General features: G+C 38.5%; 1 protein-coding gene across 1 annotated transcript in view; it reads left to right on the forward strand.

The window, feature by feature from the left end:
• brinp3a.1 (bone morphogenetic protein/retinoic acid inducible neural-specific 3a, tandem duplicate 1) overlaps positions 1 to 24493 on the forward strand; it is a 32986-nt gene that overhangs the window by 5599 nt on the left and 2894 nt on the right. The window contains exons 3-7 of the mRNA XM_084129013.1: positions 5815 to 6002; positions 10835 to 11019; positions 17256 to 17361; positions 18020 to 18256; positions 20028 to 20250. Of these exons, the coding sequence (XP_083985139.1) occupies positions 5815 to 6002; positions 10835 to 11019; positions 17256 to 17361; positions 18020 to 18256; positions 20028 to 20250 (939 nt within the window). The remainder of the gene's footprint in view (positions 1 to 5814; positions 6003 to 10834; positions 11020 to 17255; positions 17362 to 18019; positions 18257 to 20027; positions 20251 to 24493) is intronic.

Raw genomic sequence — 24493 nt, forward strand, 5'->3', positions numbered from 1 at the left:
CCTTGTTCAGTTTATCAGGGCCAGAGCTCGACTGAGAAAGATGAGCTGTTGGACTTCCCTTATGGGAATTGAATGATGGAAGTGCACAAAGGTGCGTAGTTTAAGCCATATCTCACAACTGGCAGGAGTGATGATGACTGGGGCTTTGATGGCTTAATATTTTAGTATGAAGAAATACTCTTTGAATAAAGAGCGAATGTTCTTTGTTGACCAATTAGCTCTAATTTTAGGTCCGGAAAGTTTCTCGAAGTCCTAAATGACTCATGCTGTAGAATGAGTGAGGTCCTAATGAGCGTGTTTACTTCAGATTAATGTTAGCATGAAGAAGTGTTTGATAAACACAACTAATGAGGTGTAGCAGCTTTCAATTTGCTTCAGGTTAGTCTTGAATTAAAAATCAAGTTAAGACCACAATACAAACACAGCTGGTAGTTGGCAATAAAGGGCATTTTATTGAAATATATATATATATATATATATATATATATATATATATAAAAGTCATTTGGCTTGTTTTATCAGCATCTCATGCATATTTTAAAGGGTCATGAAACAAGGAGACACTTTTAGGTGAAAGCAGTTTGTAATATACCGGTTTGAAGTTTGGAGTCAGTATATATATATCAGTGACTTAACCGGATATGCTGGGTGGCACGTTATGTCAAAAAATGTGGTGCAGATACATTGGATGGGTTTAATAAGCAAGACGCTCACGCTCGTGTACAGTGTTAGCTACTCACTTGCTTCCTCTCATGACACATAGCAACACAGCTAAAAGTATTCCTAATATGTTGTACGGCGCATCTGCCTCAAAGGGTTAGTTCACCCAAAAATGCAAATTCTGTCAGTAATTACTCACCCTCATGTTGTTCCAACCCCGTAAGACTTTCGTTCATCTTCGGAACACAAATTAAGATATTTTTGATGAAATCTGAGAGCTGGCTCAATAGGTTGCTAGGTAATTGTATCTGCCGGTCCAGAAAAGTTAGTAAAGACATTGTTAATAGTCCAAGTGACTACAGTGGCTCAACCTTAAGTTTATCAAGCGATGAGAATACTTTTTGTGCAAAAAAAAAAAAAAAAACGACTTTATTCAACTATTAATTTTCTTCTGTGTGGGCCTCTGAGTGAGTTCAGGAGAGCGCCACAATGTATGCGCGAGAACTGAGAAGATGACGCAGATGGGTCTCAATGTAGTGTTTATAATGGTTCTAAAGTGTGCATTTCCTGGATGTCCGAATCGTGAGAAACCAACGAGAAAACGTAAAAGTGCTTTACCAATGCCGCAAAATGAATGGGTTACCTTTCACACTTTCCCATCTTCTCAGTTCTCACGCATGCGTCGTGTCGCTCTCATGAACTCACGTCAGAGGCCCATATATATTTCACATTATTACTGTTTTTTTACAGTATTTTTGATCAAATAAATGCAGCCTAGGTGGCCATAAGAGACTTCTTTCAAAAGCATTAAAAAAATCATATACATATACATATACATATGTGTCAGCATTACCGCTCAATACTATTCAAGAGAACACATGGCTATTACCCTTTAACAGCAGTTCATCTGCCAATACCATTGTAACGCAGTTCAGATGTTATGGGAAGGAGGAGGTGGGAACCAGCGAACATTCAAGAACTTTAATACCAAAACAAATACAAAACGAAAAGTAAAGACAGCAGCCCCTCACGGACGACTGCTGTCACAATAAAACAAAACACAACACAAGTTCAGGCCTGTCCTCTCTCACTCTTCACTGTCGTCGCTCCTCCTTTATTCTTCCGCTTCTCTGTGAGAGATACAAGACCGGTGCGTCGCGCAGGTGTCGCTCATCAGAAATCACGCCACCGGCCTCGTGCCGCTCTCTCACGGCCCTCGGCCTCGTCCTGCTCGCCACAACCATCCATAGTCATGTGCAGTGCTCGAGGTGGGCCGGTACGCACAGCTTACCTATTTTTTAATCAGTATGTACGTACCCTCACTTTTTCTTACGTACTGGCACTTCTCACATGTTGCCGGTACTCTGACCGCCCTGGAACACGATTTCAACCTTCAGGAGTACCGACACTTTTTCTTTACCCTTCGGTTGTGTGTTGCAAGAAGTGTGCATCTACCTGGCTTCCTCCATGAGTGCTGTCAGACCACCGAGCTTTCAATCAGAGACTGACACCATTTGACATGTTTGTGCAGCAAGCATTTATTACGTGAGTTTCTAGATTTATGCACTGTTTGAGTTATCAGCCTGACACTGATAGTCTTGGACACAAATGCCATCCATCCTGACTGTGAGTGTGTTAAATGATTAAACCACTTATAGTATATTTGTGGGTCAACAGCGGAATAACAGCCGCAAAAGTTATTAAAAATGCAAAAGAACCTGCAAATATATTTTCAATGCAGGGCACAAATGCAAATGGCATTACTTTACAAATGATGCATGGTCTTTGTAATTAATGAATTGCAAACTTACAGAATATTACCAGTCAAAAGTTTGGGGTCGGTAAGATTTTGATCATGATCCTTCAGAATTTATTCTAATATGCTGATTTGCAGCTCAAGAAACATAATCAATGATGAAAACAGTTGTGCTACTTAATATTTTTATGGAAACCATGATATATGATTTGATATATTTTTTGATGAATAGAAATTTCAAAAGAACAGCATTTTTTTTTTTTATCGAAATGCGTTGTTGCATTATAAATGTGTCACTTTTGATAAATTTAATGCATCATTGCTAAATAAAAGTATTCTTTCAACAAAAAAAAAAATCTTACTGTCCCCAAACTATTGAACAGTAGTGTATATCTGTATTTTGTTGCATGCAGTTATGAATATAAGCGATTAAGCATGCATTTGTGAGAACCTTTGATACTGTTAACTCCATTAAAACAAATTAATACTGACTAGATAGACACAGTTGTTGTTCCTACTGTCCATTTATTTATTTACTTGCTTACTTAATTTTTCAAAAATGTAGTGAGAAATTGTGAGACCCCTGTATTTTGTTCCATTCCGTTGCTCTAAATATTTTTGAAGGCAAGAACGTGTTATGTGTTAACAGCTTTTTACTCATTCTTTTCTACCTGTTTCTATAAGTGTGGTGTAGCAAGGCGCAATGTATTACAGAATTTGCGTACAGGTAATTTTTTTCATTAATTTTGCAGCCTACTTGAAACTAATTAATAATTGCTTAATAATTGAATGTAATGTAACCTATCCATAAATCTCACCATAGAGTGTATTGCATAATATTGCAAAAAACGTTGCATATATCTGACTCTTTCCTATTAACGAAGACTGAATGTAACAGTCACCCAGATGTTTCAAACATAGCGCTGCTTCCGACAGCATAACAAGCTGGTCTCATTTGCTTGTACCGTGACACTCTCAGTCTCCCTTTGGCTTCAGACTGCTTCCTCTGGAGCGTGTTCTCACCGTTGACTCCATGTAGCCGTGGGTCTCTGTGGGGAAGCCTGGCAGGTAGTTCTTCAAAATGCCTTCTCCTGCTGTGAGGCTCTAGCGTGGGCCCAGTGGTGGATTAGCCTCCAACTCCATCCATAACTGTCTATCAAAAACTTTTGTTCTGACACAGTGTCGATCATTCTTTCTCTTTTTCTTTTTCTCTCCCTCTACCTCTACATTTGTCTTTCTTTGTCCTTGCTGCTCTTCCTTTCTGCTGTCAATAGTGTCATCTGTTATTATTTAGATACATACACACTTAGCAAGCCATTTATTGCAATATCATATATAGGGTATAATGGGGCAAGATGCCCTCTAGGATATGCTGTCCTGAATTGTGACATTTGTGACAACATTTGTGTGATTTATTCAGTCTTTCAGTCAGTTTTGAGGTTTCTGATTTGTGTATTTGTATCAAAATGTTTCTGTTGATGGGGATTCGTGGATACAGTAATTGATTTAGATTGGAATGGAAAATAGATTTTGTTTGTTTGTGCAAGATAAATAGAACAAAAAAAGACTTTTGCCTCAATAAACTCCTGATTACTGCTTATTAATAGTAAGGTTGTTGTAAAAAGGATAGTTCACCCAAAAATGAAAATTCTGTCATCATTTACCCATCCACAAGTTGCTCCAAACCTGTGTTTTTTTTTCATACTATGGAAGTCAATGGGGCCCATAACTGTTTGGTTACCGACATTCTTCAAAATATCTTTTGTGTTCAACAGAAAAAAAAGAAATCATACAGTTTGAAGCAACTTGAGGATGAGTAAATGATGACAGCATTTTCATTTTTGGGTGAACTATCCCTTTAAGTTTAGGTATTGGGTTGGTATAAGGGATGTAGAATATGGTCATTCAAAATAAGGCATTAATATCTGCTTTATAAGTACTAATAAACAGCCAATCCTAGTAACATGAATGCTAATAAGCAACTAGTTAATAGTGAGAATTGGACCCTGAACTATGTTCCCTTATTATTATATTGAGAATCATTCCTTCTGAATTTATAGTCTTTTATTCTATTGTGACAGTAACAACAAATGACTGTAAATTCAGACTGAACAGATTATTCCTTGTTTTAAAGTAATAGGAAGAAGAACAGAGCGTAAAAGGAATAAATGGATCTTTCAGATCTATTTCTTTGATTTTGTGATTTTCCAGTCATTGTATTTTATTCAGTTTGAGTGAATGAAGTGTATCTGATTTTAAATAAAATCTTTGATTTCGTATTTTACATTACTGAAACTTTAATGTTTTAACCATAGTAAAGTAAAAAATATAAATAAATAAAAACATGCAAAAATCAGATAACAGCTGGAACAAGAGGTTGAAGGTCATTTTACATCATTAGTTGGGCAAGATTTGTAGGATTATTTTCTATTTTGCATAGGAAATGTTTCTATTAACGTCCCCTGATAATATATTGAATGATAATATATTTATGAATATGAATATGCATAAATATGCTTAAATGCACATTGTTATTAAATGTATTTCACCAGCTTCCATAATTTCAGTATGGTATGTAGTGAAAAATATAGTGTATGAAATATAGGATTAAAGTTTTATATTAAAAGCTCTCGTTTTGTGTTTTGCATACTGCATTTTACTTTTGGCTTAATACGGTGATGATCATACTCTTAAAGTATATCCTACCTAACTCAGTATAGCCATACAGTCATGTTGCATACTTTTTTATTTTACTTAAGTTTAGTTACAGCACTGAACGTTATATAAGGAACATTTTATTGTATTGTGTTGAGCAGCTGCTGCTGTAAATGAAAGACATAGTGGCAACTTATTTTGTCAAACGAAATTCCAACTGTTTTCCTTTGGCCTTTTATTTGTGAAAGAAAGAAGCTTGCCATTGTTGCTGATTACTCCCAGTCAGCCCTTCTTCAGTGCAAAAGTCGGAAGAAAAAAAACTAAAAACAAATTGCACCATTATGTAGAGGACAACAGCTTTTAAAGCAGGCCAGAGCAATTCCTGAGGTTGGAAAAAATAAAGAGAATGCATAATATGATTTGAATTGCTGGCACGGGGTCATGCAGTCATTGCATTTTCTCCTCAGCAGGTCTTAACCGAATATGCGTTGTACTCAAGCTGCGTGAAGGTTTCTCAGACCTCTCTTTAAACTGCTTTTTTTTTCATTTGGGGAATATATAGAACACCAATTTCAGAGAAACTTTAACTGTAGTGGCTTACACTGAACCAGATTCTAAAACAAACTCTCCCAGATGTTGAAAAAATTATTGTCAGGATTTTTCCCTCCTGTGTTCATTGTGGCTCAAATGAAGGACATTTCCAAATAGGGTGTATGTGTGTGTGTTTGTGCGTGACCTTGCAGAGAGTTTGGGCGCTGGAGGGTGAACAGCCTGGCTCTGGAGAGAGAGGACAATGGCGTGGCTCTACCCCTCGATCCAGAGTTTATGCAGACCATCAGACAGTTGGGCCGCAGACCCACCCTCGCTGCCATTACCGAGAACATCATCAGGAAATATGGCACTCACTTTCTGCTTTCAGCTACACTCGGAGGTACTTCAACAAAGATACCTGTTCATTTCTACAGAATGTCATCATTTCCATTGAAAAAAAAGATTCTTTTGATGTGTCTTGGTACACAATGACATGAGATGCTAGTGTTCTAGAAAATGTTGGATCAACTTACAGTTTATATCATTGTAGTTTAATTGGGATAGAAAATTTGAAAAAGTATTCTACACGTCTACAATAGCCAATAATCTAAACAATCATAAAAAAAAATTGAGCATTAAGATAAATTTACTAAATGATTCAGTCAGTTTTTTAGAGAATTGCATAAATCTACTTTCTGGTGTATTTAATTATATATGTATATTTTCTACAACATGCACCATCGACACAACCTGCCGAAACGTCCTGGTTGCGTATGCAACCCACCGTTCCCTGAAGGAGGGAACGGAGGACGTAGTCGACCTCGACTGAATGGGATCACGCTAGGGAGCCAATTGTCTTCGAGCGTGCAAGCACGAGCAAATGAAATTTTGCGTGCGTGATTTGCATCACACACTCCGCCCCGTGGAGCGGGTATAAATACGGAAGTGGATGCACGCACTAGTTGCTTTACGCTGAGGAGCCATGAGAACTCGGTCAGCGGTGGTCCAGCTATAGTGGAAAAGGGACTACCTGTACGTCCTCAGTTCCCTCCTTCAGGGAACGGTGGGTTGCATACGCAACCAGGACGTTCCCTTTCAGTCGAGAACGTCAGACGTAGTCGACCTCGACTGAATGGGATCTTAGACCCTGGAACTCGCCACTAAAGCTGCCACCTTCCAGTGCCTGGTTAAAAAGCAATATATGCGCACATATCCAGTCCATAGGAGGGGAATGGCGCAGCAAGCCGACACTTCGAACTGTGCTTACAGCGAAACTGGCTTCATGTGAAGGGAGCCCACGGGAAGCAACGGTTCAAAACACATGCTAGATGTGTATAGGTGTCGCCCAGCCCCCAACTCGATTTAACATCTGTTTAGTGAGGCACTGTATGCCAAGGCCTGGGAGAGAGCATCCTTAGGAGGAGCTCACCGCCCAGGTGGCCTGTGCATCTTGGGATTACTCACCAAGACAAAGGCAACCACTCTGAGTGGGCCAACCTCTACTTGGAAACAGCCTTCCCTTCTGCTGACTTCCATAACAGATAGAGCTGGTCTAAGGTCTAGGCTTTGCCATCTGATCACATATGACCGCACTGAGGCGGACGGACAGAGAAAAGCCAGGGCTGGGTCTGCCTCCTCCGGGGCAGCACTTGCAGGCTCACCACCTGGTCCCGTAGGAGAGGTAGGAACCATGGGCACACATTCAGACCGGGGTCTCAACTTGTGAGAGATGGCCGGCCGAATTCCAGGCACAACTCGTCAACCGAAAGGTAGCAAGTCCCTATCCTCTAGTGGAGACCATGCGAGCAGGAGAACTGTTTCTTAAAAAACAGAATCTTTTAACTCACTGCCTACAATGGCTCAGGGCGGTCTCTGTAGTGCAGTAGCACCAGAGAAAGGCCAAGAGGGTAAGGAGGGGACGCAAGGTCTTCTTGCTCGCCTCAGGGACCTGACGATCAAGTTACACTCCGTGTGAAACTACTGCTTTATGATGTGCGTCAATCGTAGAAGCCACAACATTTTGAGGTGGAGGACAGCCCTCACTCCGCCAGCAGTTCTTAAAAGGAGCACTGAAGTGATCGAACACCTTCGGGATCTCCTCACGGAGAGAAGACTCAATTCAACAAACCGGTTCGACTTCTATTAGAGGAGCAACTTCTTTCTAGAGGTGCTCACAGAAGTGATGGTCTCTACTGCATAACAATTCTTGTGGTAGACCAGAACCGCCGCGTCCTGTACCAGACCTGGGACTTTCCAAGGTCTAGACGTGGGTGCCATCGTGCCCCATCCCTGAGAATATGCTCAGAGGAAGGTGTCAGGAAAGCTGTCGAGAGGAGGAGGTTGGTTGCAATAAGGGGCAACTAACAAGACCTGCTCAATTGCACAAGACAGGAGCAATGCTCAACACCAGATGTGAAGGGTATCAATGAGTATCAAGAGCATTTCTGCTCAACAGCTGGTGTGACGAAGATCACTGAACTTGTTCCCTTCCTGATTTAAGCATTTAAGTGCAAGAAGGCTCACTGGGGAACACATTTCTGCGAAGCCCAGAGCCAGCTGTAGCCAGAGTTTTGTCGAGGGTTATCCGCTCAGACAAGAAAGAAACAACTGATGTAGGACGAGTTCGGAGGGCAACAGACATGACTGTGCGGCCCCCGAAGTGGTCCGAACAGCTGGCCAGCTGGGGATGGAGTCTCCACTGTATCTGGAGCAGAGGCTGTCGTGAGGCTTGTGAGCGGCACGAGTGAGCAGGCCAGGAAAAAATAGGTGGAATGAAGCGACCTTAGAAGCTTCTGACTCCAGGGAGGAGGTGGCGGGCGAGTTGCAACATGCGAGAGGGGCCTGAAGCGGACAGGGCGCCCCTTCTGCGGCCGGCTCCATGCTGAGACCTGGGTGGAGGCAGCAGCAGGCCGTCGGGGTAGGATGTGCCGGATGGCCTCCGTCTGCTTCTGAGCGGCAGAGAACTGCTGGGCGAAGCTCTCTACCGCGTCGCCGAATAGCCCAACCTGGGAAATGGGGCGTCCAGGAACCGAACCTTGTCCGCCTCTCTCATGTCCGCCAGGTTGAGGCAGAGATGGCGTTCCTGAACCACCAGGGTGGACATCGCCAGACTGATCGCACAAGCTGCAACCTTCGTACCCCGGAGGGCAAGATCGGTAGCAGTGCGGAGCTCACCCATGAGCTCACGGTCTGGACTACCCTCGTGCATGTTCATTAGCGCCTGGGCCTGATGGACCTGCAGGAGCGCCATGGCATGCAGAGAAGAAGCAGCTTGCCCACAGGCTCTGTAAGCCTTGCCCGTCAGAGCGGACGAGAACTTACAGGCCTTAGAGGGGAGATGAGGATTCCCCCTCCAAGAGGCAGTGGTCGCCGGACACAGCTGCATCGCGACTGACCGCTCCACCGGAGGGATCACCTCATATCCCTTAGCCGCTCCTCCATCAAGGGTAGTGAGGGGGGAGGAGCTACTCAGGCGGTTTCTGGCAGAGAAAGGTGCCATCCATGCCTTCGTCAACTCCTCATGCACTTCAGGAAAGAATGGTACCGGAGGGACGGGCTGAGAACCAGACTGGCCCGCTCCGAGAAACCAATCATCCAACCGAGACAGCTCGGGACACGGTGGTTCATTCCACTCGAGCCCTACCTTTTTTCAGCATAGCTGACATCTCTGGATCCAGCTCGGGCAACGCTGGTCTCCCAGAGGGAGGCAGCGCAGCCGGGTCTCCAGAGGCCAGCTCCCCTTCCGATGCTGCGACAGACATCCTGTTCTCTGGAGGGGCACTGAAAGAGACGGCTGGTCGGCCCACTACAGAGGGACCAGCGCGCTTATCGGAGGCCTCCACCGGCTGCGGCGTGAGAGAGGCGGGAGGGATCCACGGGGCTTTGCCGGGCGGATTACCCCTCACCGTAATCCTCAGGTCACCCAATCCAGACGGCACTTGAGGTTTCCTCTGGGAAGGTAACCCAGAAGCAACACTAGAGCGGGGCCTGGGGATGGGGACTGCACCTTCGCAAACGAAGGCGAGTCTCGACCTCAACGCCGAGATGGTTATATTCCCGCAATGGGAACATGAGTCATCCACCAAAGCTGCCTCAGCGTGCTGTAAGCCCAGACACGTGATACAGCTTTCGTGACCGTCAGAAGGGGACAGAGCCTTACCGCACCCAGAAACGCACAGATGGAATGGCATCTTGAAAAAGACGCACTCACACCCGTGTTGCTCTTTTAGAAATGGGACCCGTCACCAGTGCCGGAGCACACAGGGAATGACCGCGGCAACACTATCTCAGCGAACTGAGACAGTGAAGCACTCACTTTCTTGCCCTCAACCAACCGTCAACGCACAGACAAACAATTACTTTGCTGCTGTTAAAACAGCAGTTGAGAGCTCAAAGCTCGCGACCACCGCTGCACCGCACTGTAGAAACCACCAGCACTGGGAGAGTCTTTCCAGAAGAACACCGACACACTCGCTCGTAGAATATACTCAGAACACTCTTCAGACACCATCGAACGGCCCCGAAGCAAAAAGCAACTATTTAATTTGCTCGTGCTCGCACGCTCGAAGACAATTGGCTCCCTAGCGTGATCCCATTCAGTCGAGGTCGACTACGTCTGACGTTCTCGACTGAAAGGGAACTATAATTACACAATGTGATTTGCGATTAAATATTTGAATCGAATGAAAGCTGTATTTATAAGATTTAATTAAAAACTTTACCATGAAACTTTATCTTTAACTGACATACTGTTATGAATTCTGTTGCATTAATCTACTTTCTGGTGTCTTAATATATGTATATTTTCTTCTACGTGCAACATCCACACAACCTGTTGAACTTAATAATTACACGGCATTATTTGCAATTAAACATTTTAATCAATTGACAGCTGTATTAATAAGATTTCATTAAAAACGTTAACATGAATGTTATCTTTAATTGATATACTTTCATATAAACCCATCTCATCATAAACAAGATCTGTTGAGCATTATGTAAAGTGTTAATGTTTTTTTAATGACAGAATAATTCATTTATAAAATGTATTAAAAAAAAAAAAAATCTTTGATAAATTTTCCATCTTCTATTCCCTTCTAGTCTGTGTTCTAGAGTTGCGCTGAATAGATAATTCCCTTGCTTCACTCTTCCTTACAACACAAAGAACATCCTTTATGAAGCCCTTTTCCCCAGCTTTCCTCACTCTTTTATGTTGCTTTGCCCTCGTTGCAGGTGAGGAGGCGTTGACTATATTTGTGGACAAGAGGAGGCTAAGCCGGACGGCTGACCTGACTGACTCAAATGGCACGGCTGTGACTCTGGAGGCTCTGCACCAGCTGGCTGCCTCCTACTTCATAGACAGAGAGAGTACTCTGCGAAAACTGCACCACCTCCAGATTGCCTCCACTGCCATCAAGGTAACCCTGTGGCCTAGATGCGCACAGACCTGGGGACCTGACCCCACGTTTGAGTGCTTATTTTTGGAAAGGAGTTTGACTTGAGCTCGGCTGTTTCTATTGTTTTGCAGCTGCATCATTTGGAGCTCAAAAGAAGTGGGTTAAATGTTAGAAAAGCACAGTAGTTTTCCTTCACTTTTGTTCTTGTGATTTTGGTTGTGTAGATATAAAGTATTAATTACTAAGGTGGGAACGCACAGAGAAGCTTTTGATTGAGTTAAATTTAGTTTGAAAGCCACTGTTTTTACAAACATTCAGCTTTAAGCTCTTTGAGACATACATGATTTAATACTTAGCAAGTTATCTGTAGCAAGCAATATGTCACGTCAGTGATTGTGCTTGTGATTTGAAAAAAAAAAATACAGTAAAAACAGCAATGCTGTGAAATATTATTATAAGTAAATGACATTTCATTTCTTATTATTGTCAATTTAAAAAACAGTTGTGCTGCTTAATATTTTTGTAGAGACTTTGAATTTTTTTTTAGGATTCTTTAATGAATAGAATGCATTTAATTGAAATAGGAGTGTTTTATAACATTATAAATGTAAATATCTTTACTGTCACTTTTGATCAATTTAATGTGTCCTTGCTGAATAAAATTATTAATTTAATTTCTTTAAATGGCACAATATGTAAGATTTTTAGATTAAAATATCCAAAAACCACTAGCTGTTCACGTGAGCTGATGCAGGAGCTTCTGACGTAGAACCCGGACCGCCGCACTGTGTTTACAATGTCAGAGACTGACACGGAAGAGAATAAATTGTTGAATAAAGTCGTTATTTTTGTATTTTGTGCACAAAAAGTATTCCCGTCGCTTTACAACATTAAGGTTGAACCACTGCCACATGGACTATTTTAACAATGTCTTTACTACCTTTACAATGTCTTGATATTGTTAATAACGTAGCGAGAGGGGGGTTTACAGGGTACAAGACACATTGCCTCCTGACAGCACGTGTCTTAGCTTTAGAGCTTGTAAGCTATCTTGATGGAAATAAGTAGATGGAGGTCCTTTTAGATGCCTTTATTTACCTGGCATTTTAGGTGATTGATGTGAAATATTCTAAGGATCAGCAGTCTTTAATTCAGCCCATGGATTTTTACCTCATGTGGATGAAGACGGATGTGAATAGAAAGGCTCTCAATACCAAATTGGTGATTCTCTCTGTGGCAAACATACGTATGAGAGAGAGTGGTTTGCTCAAATGGAAGAGATATCTTCTTGGGGGAGGGTATGGAAGGAATATAGCAAATAAATAAATATGAAGGTGCTGTTGGAATTATGCATCAGTGTGACAAATTATCTGTTCCATTTCAATAATTTCTTTGAGAGCCCAGCTCATTCGTCAGCCATTTTGAATATAAGTGAGGTGTCAGGCTCTAATGAATAAGAGACTTATGAGGAGGATTTTCTGCACCGCCAATAATAAATGCATCTTTAACCTCCACAGTCAGACACGACGGTGGACGGGAAATGCAGTGAGTGCCAGTTGACATCAGTCACAACATTTCATTTTGATTTACAGGAGGGAGGAGTGTTATGTGAGGTTTATAACAATAGGGCATGTTTAGATAGATAAGAATGGTTGGAGTAGTCAGGGCTGTGCATTTTAATGTCCGACTGCATGATATACCTGACATGCCTTTTGCAATCAAGGTGATATACTTGCAAGCCATCATGCTAAGCGGCCAGTATTTATAACTCTGAAGAGGCTTGGATGGACATCGGGCAATGGTTCAAGGACTCATTAGAACTTTGATTTTCTAATGAATGGGACTCATTCATTATATCAATTTTCTGATTAATCGTGATCTTCATTTGAACAATCTGATATCCTTTGATTGTTCATACCCCCATCTGGCAGATGTCACAGACTCTGTTTCTCCTTACCACACGCGATCCTCTTGTATTCCTCATCCACATCAGTTTTGCAGGATTGAGCCTGCTCTAAATTCTGTGACTGTTTGCCCCTCTCATTAGACATAAATAATTTCATAGCGAGTCTCTTTTTTGTGCAACTCCCTGTGCAATAATTTCTTCACCATCACCCCCTCTAATTTTTTTTCTGTAATCTGTCCAGAGATATAAATGGTACAGATAAATCAAGTTAAGTCAGTGAAATCACAATATAAAATGTAACCTACTAGACTGATTTTATATGTGTTATAATAATTTGATAAATGGTAAGTGTTTAGTGATTTGATAAGTGTTTTTTTTTTGTCTAATAATAATGATAGAAATAATGGTTATTATTATTATTTATCATAATGTGTTAAAGGGATATTCCACCCAGAAATAAATATTCTGTCATTACTTACTCACTCACATTTTTTTCTGCGGAACACAAAATATATTTTGAAGAAAGTTGGTAACCAATTAGTTTTGGTTCCCTTTGACTTTCATTGTATTTTTGTCCATTTAATGAGAGTCAATGGTAACCAAAACTGTTTTCTCCATTTTTGTCACAGATGGAGTTTCGGTTCCTTTTTACTGTCACCTTTGGCTTGCTTAGTTGGGGACACATAATATTCAGCAATATTATTGACTTGACTGTACTGACACTATTAGATGAGAACTGAACTGAGCTGAATGATGACATCACTGTTTTTTCCAGAGCTGCTTTATAGCTGAGTTGAACTCATTCCATAATTGATGAACTTTACACAGTTATTGAACCAAACTGAATCAACAACTGATTTCAACTGAATAATGACTGTTTACTATTGTCTTTTTAGAGCAGCTTTACAGCAAAATTGAATTCTGTTTGCGTCACTGAATCATTATTTTCCAGTTTATCACTATAAAGCTGCTTTGAAACAATCTGTATTGTAAAAAGCACTATATAAATAAAGGTGCTTTGACTTGACTAGTTACCAACATTTCTCAAAATATTTAATTTTATGTACCACAGAAGAAAGTAAGTAATACAGGTTTGGAACAACATGAGGGTGAGTAAATGATGACAGAATTTTCATTTTGGGGTGGACTAATGTGTTAAAAAATAATACACATAATTTTTAATAATACTCAATAATACAAAATGTATAATTTTTTTAACATTTATATTCCCTTTCTCCTGTATACTCAGTCACGTTCTTCTCTGTTAAGCAAGGGAAAACCTTTTGCATGCTATGAATACTCTCACTAACTCTGTGGTAGAGTATATGAACTGTGGAAAACGTTATGAAAAATTATGATTCAGAGAAAGAGTTGGGCATTTTCCCACTGGTAGTGCTTTGACGTTTGCCTGGGTCATCAGTCAAGCATCCCGAGCACAAGCTGGGAGGCATGAAAACTCTGCCAGCACCTCCACACCTCCCCCAGTCTCCCCCTCTTAACTGTCATAAACCAGAACGAGAACTTCCGAATCCTACTGCGAGGAGAAAAACGCTTGAAAAATCAAAAAGAATTTCCAGCTAATGCACGCAGATGAAGCTCTCTTGTAGAGAGCATGCCTTTGTGTTTCGTTCTAAGATTTCACTAGCTGAAGCTGAGAGCATTAACCGCTACTAGCCTCGTTGAGGATTCCCTGCTGCTTTCAATAAAGTCCCATTTTCTGTAGAGAAGGGTATAATTCCATTCTAATGCATACTTTCCTCCAATGATAAGCTTCCCACATAGCACACATTGAAGCGAGGGGGTACACTAACCCACCGGAAAGGGACTTTTTATGAAAACAGCTGCTTGAATATCTCAAAGATTGTTTCAATGCAGTCTGAAAACATGCCTGATGCAAATAGGAAAATGCCTTTTGACTAATGCTCACTGATTAAATACAGCCCCATTCTATCCGGAACTTTGTGTAAAGCAATGTTATAATAAGAGCCAATGCTCATGAAACATTAATGACATTTCTAGCATATCAAAAAAGCTGGGATCGGCATCTTAAAATCCATTATTATTCAAATATGTGGCTACGCAGGCCCACTCATCCTGATATTTTTCGGAGTCTTTGTTGGATTAATCACAGGTGGGAATTACTGTCTGTTTTTACTCGTTTACTGTGGGAGAAATGCAATGGATTGCTAATATTTATTTAGCAAATCATTTTAGTCACTTTGGATTTTTACAGTCTTACTGTCATGTTGCTCTGTACTTTTCTTCTGTGGAACACAAATGAGGATATGTAAAAAAAATAAAAAAAATAAGTGAGCTCTTTCTTTAAAGTGAGGCTTATGTTCTATAATTGTTATTACCCATTCTAAACTAGGCAGTGTTTTAGTCTCTTAGCATGACAGTAAGGGTCAAAAGAATGACACAATAACTATTTATAGAATGGTACATAAAGGATCATGGGCGCCAGGTCTTCTTTAATAAAGACAGAGGGGACAGTCTTATGAACTTCAGAGTGATTGAGAGGGAAAGTCACAACTGACCCATTGACCCATTTAATACAACCCTTAAACTGAGCCACACTGAAAACAAACCTTACACCAGTCACTGATCTTTTTAAAGCCTGATGCTGGAAGTTCTGATGTAGTCAGCACAAATAAAACATTGCAGATAATTTGAAAAACCACAGTTTTCAGTCCACGTGGTTTGTACTCAGCATCTTTAATGGATGGCACATAGTGCACACTCAGGTAAATTCCGAATTTCCAATTCAGATGCACTAGCTGCAGCAACAGTTCTCTATTTTTGTCCGTTTCATTATAGAAAGCCCAAGTTCTGCACATGCTCCGCTCCGTCGAGCCCTTGTTGCGGACCGGCTCATTGCTATGCATAGAAAAACCCATCTTTATACTTGCAATTGGTCAATTTTCCCTTTAAGTCGGACATCTGTCTTTGTTAGAAATTAATCTGCTGATCCCTGTAGAGGCTCCTTGGATTTTAATTAATTGTGTGGACGCGTCAATAAGAGGAATGGAAATGCCAGCGGTAGGCTTGCTGAACTTGTACTTTTCCTCCTGATTCCACTTTGGCTTGAAAGTTATTTTAACACTCTGAATGGAAATTAAATAAAGCAGCTCTCGATAATGGGGATTTGCTGCTTGTGTAACACATTAGAAATGCTTCCTTGGCTTTTCCAGGTCCTCAGTCATTTTCAGTGGTTCACTTGCATGACAACAACTGCGTTCTGCATGAAGGGTTCACTATAGTGTTTACTTTGTCTAGTTTTATCCGCTTCACCGTTTATCCGGTGACCCTCGAGTAGATGTCGAACAAAGGCAACTTTTCTTCCAACAAAGAAGAAGAAAAGTTAGTTTCGCCTGACGGAAATCTCAGGTCACCATTAATCTACAAACAAGACATGAAGACTTTTATTCACTCACCGGGGGAAATATTAAAGAAGACAATGTAGAACAGAGAACAATTTGTAAGTGACAGGTAGGGAGATATATTTGCCCACAGGCGGTTGGTTTTCTTCCTATGTGTCAGACGAGCCTTGATATACAATGACTTTTGTCAGGGAAAAATGTGAAGCTTTTGTCAGGAATGATTGAGCTGCAATTGTGCACCATTTTAACACAAATCTTGGATGGGAATAAAGATACCATGTTGATAGTTTTGTCAGTGAGATGTCAGTGATATGGTGGGTGATGTTCAACTCTTATATCTACCTATTTGTCTGCTCTGGAATATTGATCCATTTGCCTCACAACAGTGTACATAGTTTCTTCTAACAGTTCTTTGCATTTCTTTTCAGTACTGTACCTTACAATAAAATACATAGCTCTTTTACCACAACTGCAGCCATGTTGGTTTTGAAATATCTGTGTTGATATATACCAAATTGATAGTAAAATTCAAGTCTCATTCGGTCATTTACTTCCACAACAGGTCCATTAACCTTCACTATTTACGTACAGTGAAAGTATATTACGTTCACTGTGAAATATTGCCCTTCACCACATTACTGAATTTGGTCCAAATTATAGCTTTTTCAATAACAGTCATGTCCTTGGCGTAATGGTAGAATTGTTATGATATTTTGGACAGACACTTTTACAGCATAGTTATGCAACATTGTGTAGTTATTATATTCAACATCAAACCTGTGTAGACTTCTACAAGCTCAAAAAGGCATATTGTTAGACATGCGTTTAAAAGAAGCACTGGATAAAACTATGTTACTCTGATTTCACTGGACAGTCATCTGCCTGCTCTGCATATTTAATGGCCTCAGTGTCATTTCTGCCTCTGTTTTGCTCAGAGTATTGTCATGTGTTTTCTCTTGTCTTCCCTTAAGGTGACCGAAACAAGGACAGGCCCTCTTGGATGCAGTAACTATGACAACCTCGATTCTGTCAGTTCCGTTTTGGTTCAGAGTCCTGAGAATAAGATTCATCTACAAGGTAGCGCATTCATTATTTAACTTTACCCCAGATTTTCCAATGATATTATCATTCTTTGAATTTTATTATTTTATTGGAAGAAGCAGCAGCTTGTTCACAGAAATATTCCACAACCATCTTTTGTTGTAAAAGCACATAATATGTTCCACTTAATTTTCCAAGATATTAGCTTGAAAAGGATGGAAATTTATTTTATTTTAAAATATTTACTTATCATTTTACTATACGCTACCATTCAAATGTTTGGGGTCAGTATGATTTTTTAAAATGTTTATAATTTCAAATTTAAATGACTGTTTTATATTTTATCATATTTTATAATGTAATTTATTCCTGTGATGGCAAAGCTGAATTTTCAGCATAATTTCTCCAGTCTTTAGTGTCACATGATCCTTCAGAAATCATTCTAATAAGCTTATTTGGTGCTCAAGTTATATTTCTTATTATAATCAATGTTGACATACATGTAAAAAAAAAAATCAGGATCATTTGATTAATAGAAACATAATTTTGTTTAGAACATAATGCATGCCTTTACTGTCACTTTTGATTAAGTTAATATGCCCTTGCTATTCATTTGTTTAAAACAAATCTTACTGACCCTTATTTTTGTATGCATATTATGCATTTATATATAAACAATTTTGCATTCTTTTAGGGCTTCAGGCCATTCTGCCAGAATACCTAAGGAGCCGATTTGTGGAGGCAGCTCTCAGTTATATTGGCTGTCACTCCGAGGGTGAGTTTGTGTGCCGGGATAACGACTGCTGGTGCAAATGCAGTGTCGATTATCCCCAATGCAACTGTCCCAGTGAAGACCTGAAGGCTATGCAGGACAGTCTGAAACTCATCAGAGAATCATGGACGCAAGCCAACCAAGAGTTTAAAGAGTCTGGTAAGATTCTGCAAATTTCAAGTTCACTAGTTGCTTTTAAAGAAACATTATGAATAGTTAAAATAAATTGTTCAACTACATTTTTAATTTCATCATCATTTCTTCTGTAAAACACAAAAGAGACTCTCTGATTTCTCTTTTCCATGCAAGTGGGGAAATTGAAACTTCTGAAGCTGAAGCTTTGGACTGAAGCTTCTAAAAGGACACAAACATACCATAAATGTATCATAAAAGTGTTCTGAAGCTATACAATAGCATTTCTAATTGGCTTAAATGGGTATTCACTGAAAATATAGCGTTACATTGTCAAGTTCATGAGAGAAGTAGCAGTTTGTGAACAAATCTCTTTTTTGAATCGGCTTATCCAGTTTAAAACAGTCTGAACAGTATTTTATCAGTGAATAATCATTTAAATGTCAGTCTTTTGTATGCTTTTGTATAACTTAATAACATAGAGTCAAATGGACTACTTTTAAGATTCTTTTATTCCTTTTTGAATTGAAACCATTAGTCCCAATGAGGAGTAATTTCATGGAAAAGAACCACCAGCACAATTCTTAAATAATTATCCTTACAGTCATATGGGGGTGATTAAATCAGAATCACTTCGAGGTGAATTATTTCATTAAATGTTTCAAAAGCAAGCAATGGTTTTGTCTCGCAAGAAGTTTCATAGTTATGATTTTTTTTAATTAGTCAATTCAGAGAGGCCTGTGGCATGCCAGCACCAAATTATTTATGTTACGCCACTTAGATCTGTGAATATCCCTGACACATACAGTGATTGTTGTCACCTTGTTATATTTGATGGCTGACAAGGAAATAGTGGGAAGTGCTTCCTGGGATCTAGTGTCATTGTCATTGTGGTAAAGCAGCGTTTTGGACTTGGCAGGCTTACTTGTCCCTAAGCTGGGCACTGTGCCAGCACGGAGCAGGTTTTTGTGTGCATCACAGCCATGTTGGAGCTCTACCTCCTGCAGCAACAGCAGGGAGTGAAAAACCACTGCCTAATGACTGTAAACCAAATAAATAAACAACAATCATCTGCTGGAGCGAGATCATCTACTAGTTCGCTTCTCTATTCGGTCGGGACTCCACACAGTTTTTGTTTTGTAATGAAATTCAAAATCAAAACAAAACTTGGACTGATCAATGGATATCTAAAAATGGAACTTGTAATATTTTCAATTACCTAATGTTTGATTGCATGAAAAATCCAATTCTGCACAGACTGGAATTGTCGGGTTATGATGAGGATCTGTGTTGTTAATTATAGCCACTGAGATCATTTCTTGTTAGATGTTAGGTAGAGCATTGATTTGGGCGTTGAGCACCGTAACACGGCTATCGATTTTTCTTGCTACAAATGAAAATGAACTTCCCTCTGCTTGAAGACATTTGTGTGGCCGAGGTGATTCTGCTTTGCTTTAACGACTTGCCATCCTGTCAGAACTTAATGTTTATTTTTTGGTGTTGCTGTTGAATTTGAACCACATGTGCTCCTTCAAAATCAGCCTGTCCTTCTTAGAAATGGCTTAGCGTTTCTTACCAATTCATTGAAAATACCTTGCTGTCCTCGCCTATCAGTGTTCAATCACACAGGACAATTTTCAATTTTCATCAAAGGAATGAAAATAACGTTCCACCTGCTCACCTTCCACCCCCAGTTTCACTGTTGACTCATTTTATCAAACATGACTGATTTCTTTTCCCCCGACATGAGGCAAAGTAATTCCAGTAATTTATTCTCAACACTTGTCTGCCTTTCTAGAGGACTTCCAAAATTTTGTGAGGAGATTACCAACGTTCTATGCTCTGAACACATCTGCTGTGCAGTACTTTTGGAAGATGGACCCTGGCGTTCAGCAACGCTTTCAACTGTTGGAGACTAGCACTCAACAGCTGCTCAGCAAAGCACGGCGCATTGTCGGCAAACTCTTCAAACTCAGCAAAAGGTGTCGGACTCAACCCAAAATATCTGTGCCCAGGGAGAGGTAAGATAAGTGCCATGTTCCTAATGGGTTATAAATGGAAATGTCCGTATTTATAATTGATTGTAATGTGATGAGAGCTAAAAATAGTCTGTCATTACTTCTTAAAGGATTCAGGGTTGAACAGGCTTTTACAGTAAGGTTCCTTTTGTTAACATCATTCAATTAGGTATCATGAACAAACAATTAGCAACAATCTTTTTATAACACTTTCTGTGAAGACCATGCTTATAATAAAGTATAGCTCCATTTATACTTATTTATAAGCAAGTATTACTATTTTATAAATATATGTATAAGACTAATTTAGACCTACAGTATACTGAATTATAAGAACAGTTATAGTTATATTTATATTATTTTTGTAATTACTTATAAGTCATGCATTTGCTTTTTCAATGCGCATGCTCATAATCACTATTATACACTGATTTATAAGTATTAATTAGTCAGACGTATGGTTCCCTGAACGTATTTATAAAGATGCAACCTGCATTGCTATGTTATTATATTATAGTTACAATGACGTTTTAGTAATTCAGATTTATTTCTGTCAAATAAGTGAATATATTGTTATTAATAGCTGTGTTGTGTTCTTAAAAATATTTATTGTGAGTGATAATACAGTTACTTACCTCTATACATGCATAATTGATGGCTTTAAGTAAAGTGAAAACATAGGATGCAATTTTCCTAAAGCAAATGTTAAGAAATCATGAAGATGTGCTTATTATTCATTTTAAGAAGTTTCCTTGTAAATGTAACTAATGAACAATAATTCCTGTAATAAAATAATGGGAAAAAAAAAAATGAAACAAAACACAGAGATCATTAATACAAACAGTTGAAATGGGATTATGAGCATGCACATTGAAAAAGCAAATGCATGACTTATGAGTAATTATAAAAAATAACGTATGTAAGTAAATATAACTGTTCTTATAATACAGTATAGGTCTTAATGAGTCTTTATAAATATATTTATAGAATAGTAATTCTTACTTGTAAATAAGTATACATGGGGCTATAATTCATTATAAGGTCTTCATAGAAAGTGTTACCAAATGTTTTATTCTGGTGATACCATTGAAAATCATATGAATCCAAATTTTGTTTTAGAATTTTTAGGAAAAATAGGTCTTAAAAATGTTATTTATTTTTATTTTATTTTTATTTATTTTTTTATTAACTCAAGTTTGGTTTTCGTCATGAAAATAGCCAAAGAAGCTGGCATGGCATTAAAAAACAAACAAGCAATAATAATAATAAATAAATAGAAACATGAATAGTTTTTTTATAATTATAAAACAAATTGTAGTAGTTAATGTTTGTTCATATAACCAATGTTTGTTTAAAAAACTTGAAATACTAAAAATTTCATTTTTGGGTGGACTGTCCCTTAAACATGATTAATTGCTATTATTAAAATTATGTAAAAGTATTGTTTATTGTTTGTTCTCAATACCTGTCAATAACTGATGTTAACAGACCTTGTTGTATTTTTTTCTTTCTTTCACAGAATGTTGATTCTTGCCACAAAAGATCAAAATGCATGTTCATATAAATGTCAAACCCTGAATTCTCCTATAATGTCTGTATTAGTCACGATGTCACATACATACGTTGTAATATTGCATTGGATATATATATATATATATATATATATATATATATATATATTTTTTTTTTTTTTTTTTTTGGAACTGATTCCAAATGGATGCACTAATAGGAGATTTAAAATGTATGTCCTCCAAACTAATTAATTAAGAAATGCCTTTAACACACTACTCAGTCCATATCTGAGGGCAATTGTGGCAAGCATAATTGTGTTAAGTCTAGTGTCTTGGCTGAAGTCCCAGCCTTTCTGAAATGATAGAGACTGTTCCATCTAATCATTTCAAGAGTTAGTGGATGAATAGGTTTTATCTTCCCATCTATAGGCTAAAGTGCAGGATGTGTTTTAATGGAAGACACGAGAAACAGGTAATTTATGGGCTCTGCACTGGCATGATAGTGCAGTGCCTTTGGTAAGGGCTGTGGAAGGAGAAAGTTCACGACTGAGGTCTGAAACTGAGTGTTCAAAGATGGTAGAGGGTCAGGGCTGTGCAGAAATGAGAATTATGCAAACCACGCAGGCAGCCAATTCAAGTGGAAACTACTTGAGTCAGATGAGGTGAAAGCGAAGCCTAAAGCGATGATCAGCTTCACAGTTGAAATTCTTGGTTCATTAATATTCATATTGACTTCTCAAAGACGTACTATTCAGATATCCCCATATTATCACTTAAACTAAAAGGGTGCATTGGGATGACATGCAATACATTTGTAGATGCCTCTGAAAATCTTCTACTACATCATTTATTCCCTGGAAGGGGCAATGAGATTTTCAGATTTCCAATTTTGCACTTCTTCCTTCCAAATATCTAGTATACTTGGAAATTAGCATTATATTTTATTGGCATATGGCAACAGTTATACATTTTATAGATCATATTGATTGGTGAATTTTTTTTTTTTTTTTGGTTAGTATAAAAATAAAATAATAGAATAGAAATGAAAACGTTTTATTTTTTTATTTTATGAGCACATATTTTACCTGAAATAAAAAGTTTTGCAAGAGAATGCAACGTTTCTCAGGGGAACGCAAAAGTTTTGCTAGTGAACTCAAAAGCTTTGAAAAATATTTTTTCCTCCCATCCCATATTGTGGGAACCCCAGTTTGGAAAACCCTGACATAATGTCATATTTAATGCAAATCATGTTGTTTATAACAAAGAATGCAAAATAGTGTAATCTATGTAACAAATGAGTTAGGTCAAAAGTAATCTAAAAGTGGTCAGAATACATTACCTTAAATGTGTAATCTACTAGATTATGTTACTAACTACATTTTTTGTCATGTAATTTGTAATCAGACAACAATTTGTAAGTAATCTAGCTACAACAACAACAGCAACAACAATGTGTGAGTTGCTTTCCGGCTACATGCCCTAATTAATTATGTAAATAATTACATGATTAATTAGGGTATTTTTAAGCATGCATAATTAATTATTATTTCAATATGATTCTAATTTATAAAGCTGTTAGTTAAAAAATGTGAAGTAAACACAAAAAGTGCTGTACTCGCCTGTACTCGCACTGTTGAAAACAAACATTTCCATATATGAGAATAACATCAGATCTCAAGTCCAAATATACAGTATACTAATACTTTCCAAAGTTTCCTATCTTGGGAATAAGGGGTCTAGGGCATAAGAACAATAACTTCATGTGTTTGAAATGTTTCTGCAATCTGCCTTGATCTATCTTCAAGAGCATCCTTCCTCTTTGATAACATATGATTCAAGCTGCAGCTAGAAAAATAAAGCAGACAAATAGAAAAGACATTTTATTAGACTGCTTTTGAGTTCCTGATTTACTGTTTTGTTTTCTTTGTCACTTCATCATTCACACTTGATTTATTTGATGTTCACACTTCCTTGAAAGTACTTTTTTTTTCATTCCTTTTGTCAGGCAGAATTTATCAACAGCTTGATCTATTTTTTCATAAAATGCATTCCCATATATTTGCTTTATGTTTGTTTTCATATCACTTTGTCTTTCACTATAGCTTTAAATAGAATCGGTGCTTTAAAATAATTGTCAAATACATTAACTTTCTGAATCTGATTTTGAGAGATTATACTACCTGACAAATACATATTTTTAATGGGTGTAATTTTCCTTAAGAACAAAACCACTTATTTAAGCTATTGTTGTTCTTCCATCAGATGCTTTTTACTCTTTAAAATATGGAAATTGTCATGAAATTGTTTTCTCGTGGAATAAATGTGCATGAGCATGTTTTGTCTCTGGTGTGAATTTCCGTTTCGCTGTCAGTAAAATATGCTGACAGGCTGCTGAGATTTCTTCCATTGCCAACCACCTGCATACTGACTGTCTCTCAGGCAGCCTGGTGCCATGAATATTTATACATTCTGTTGCCATCACTTATGTTTTAATCCAGGGTAAACTGTTTTTCTCTGCGCAAGTGGAAATTCAATGGCAATGAAAATCTCTGGCTATCTCTCAGGAGAGCATAACAAGGGGGCAATTTCTGAAATAGATTTTTGCACTACGAAAAGAAGTTACCATACATAACACAAGCCTAGGAAATAATGAGTTATGAGTCATTTCTGAGCAGAATTAAGAATTTAACCTTATTTAAACTTATGATATGTTATGATTTGTGTTTTTTAGTGAG

Source organism: Abramis brama (assembly GCF_963993115.1).
Source record: "Abramis brama genome assembly, chromosome: 11".
Taxonomy (NCBI): domain Eukaryota; kingdom Metazoa; phylum Chordata; class Actinopteri; order Cypriniformes; family Leuciscidae; genus Abramis; species Abramis brama.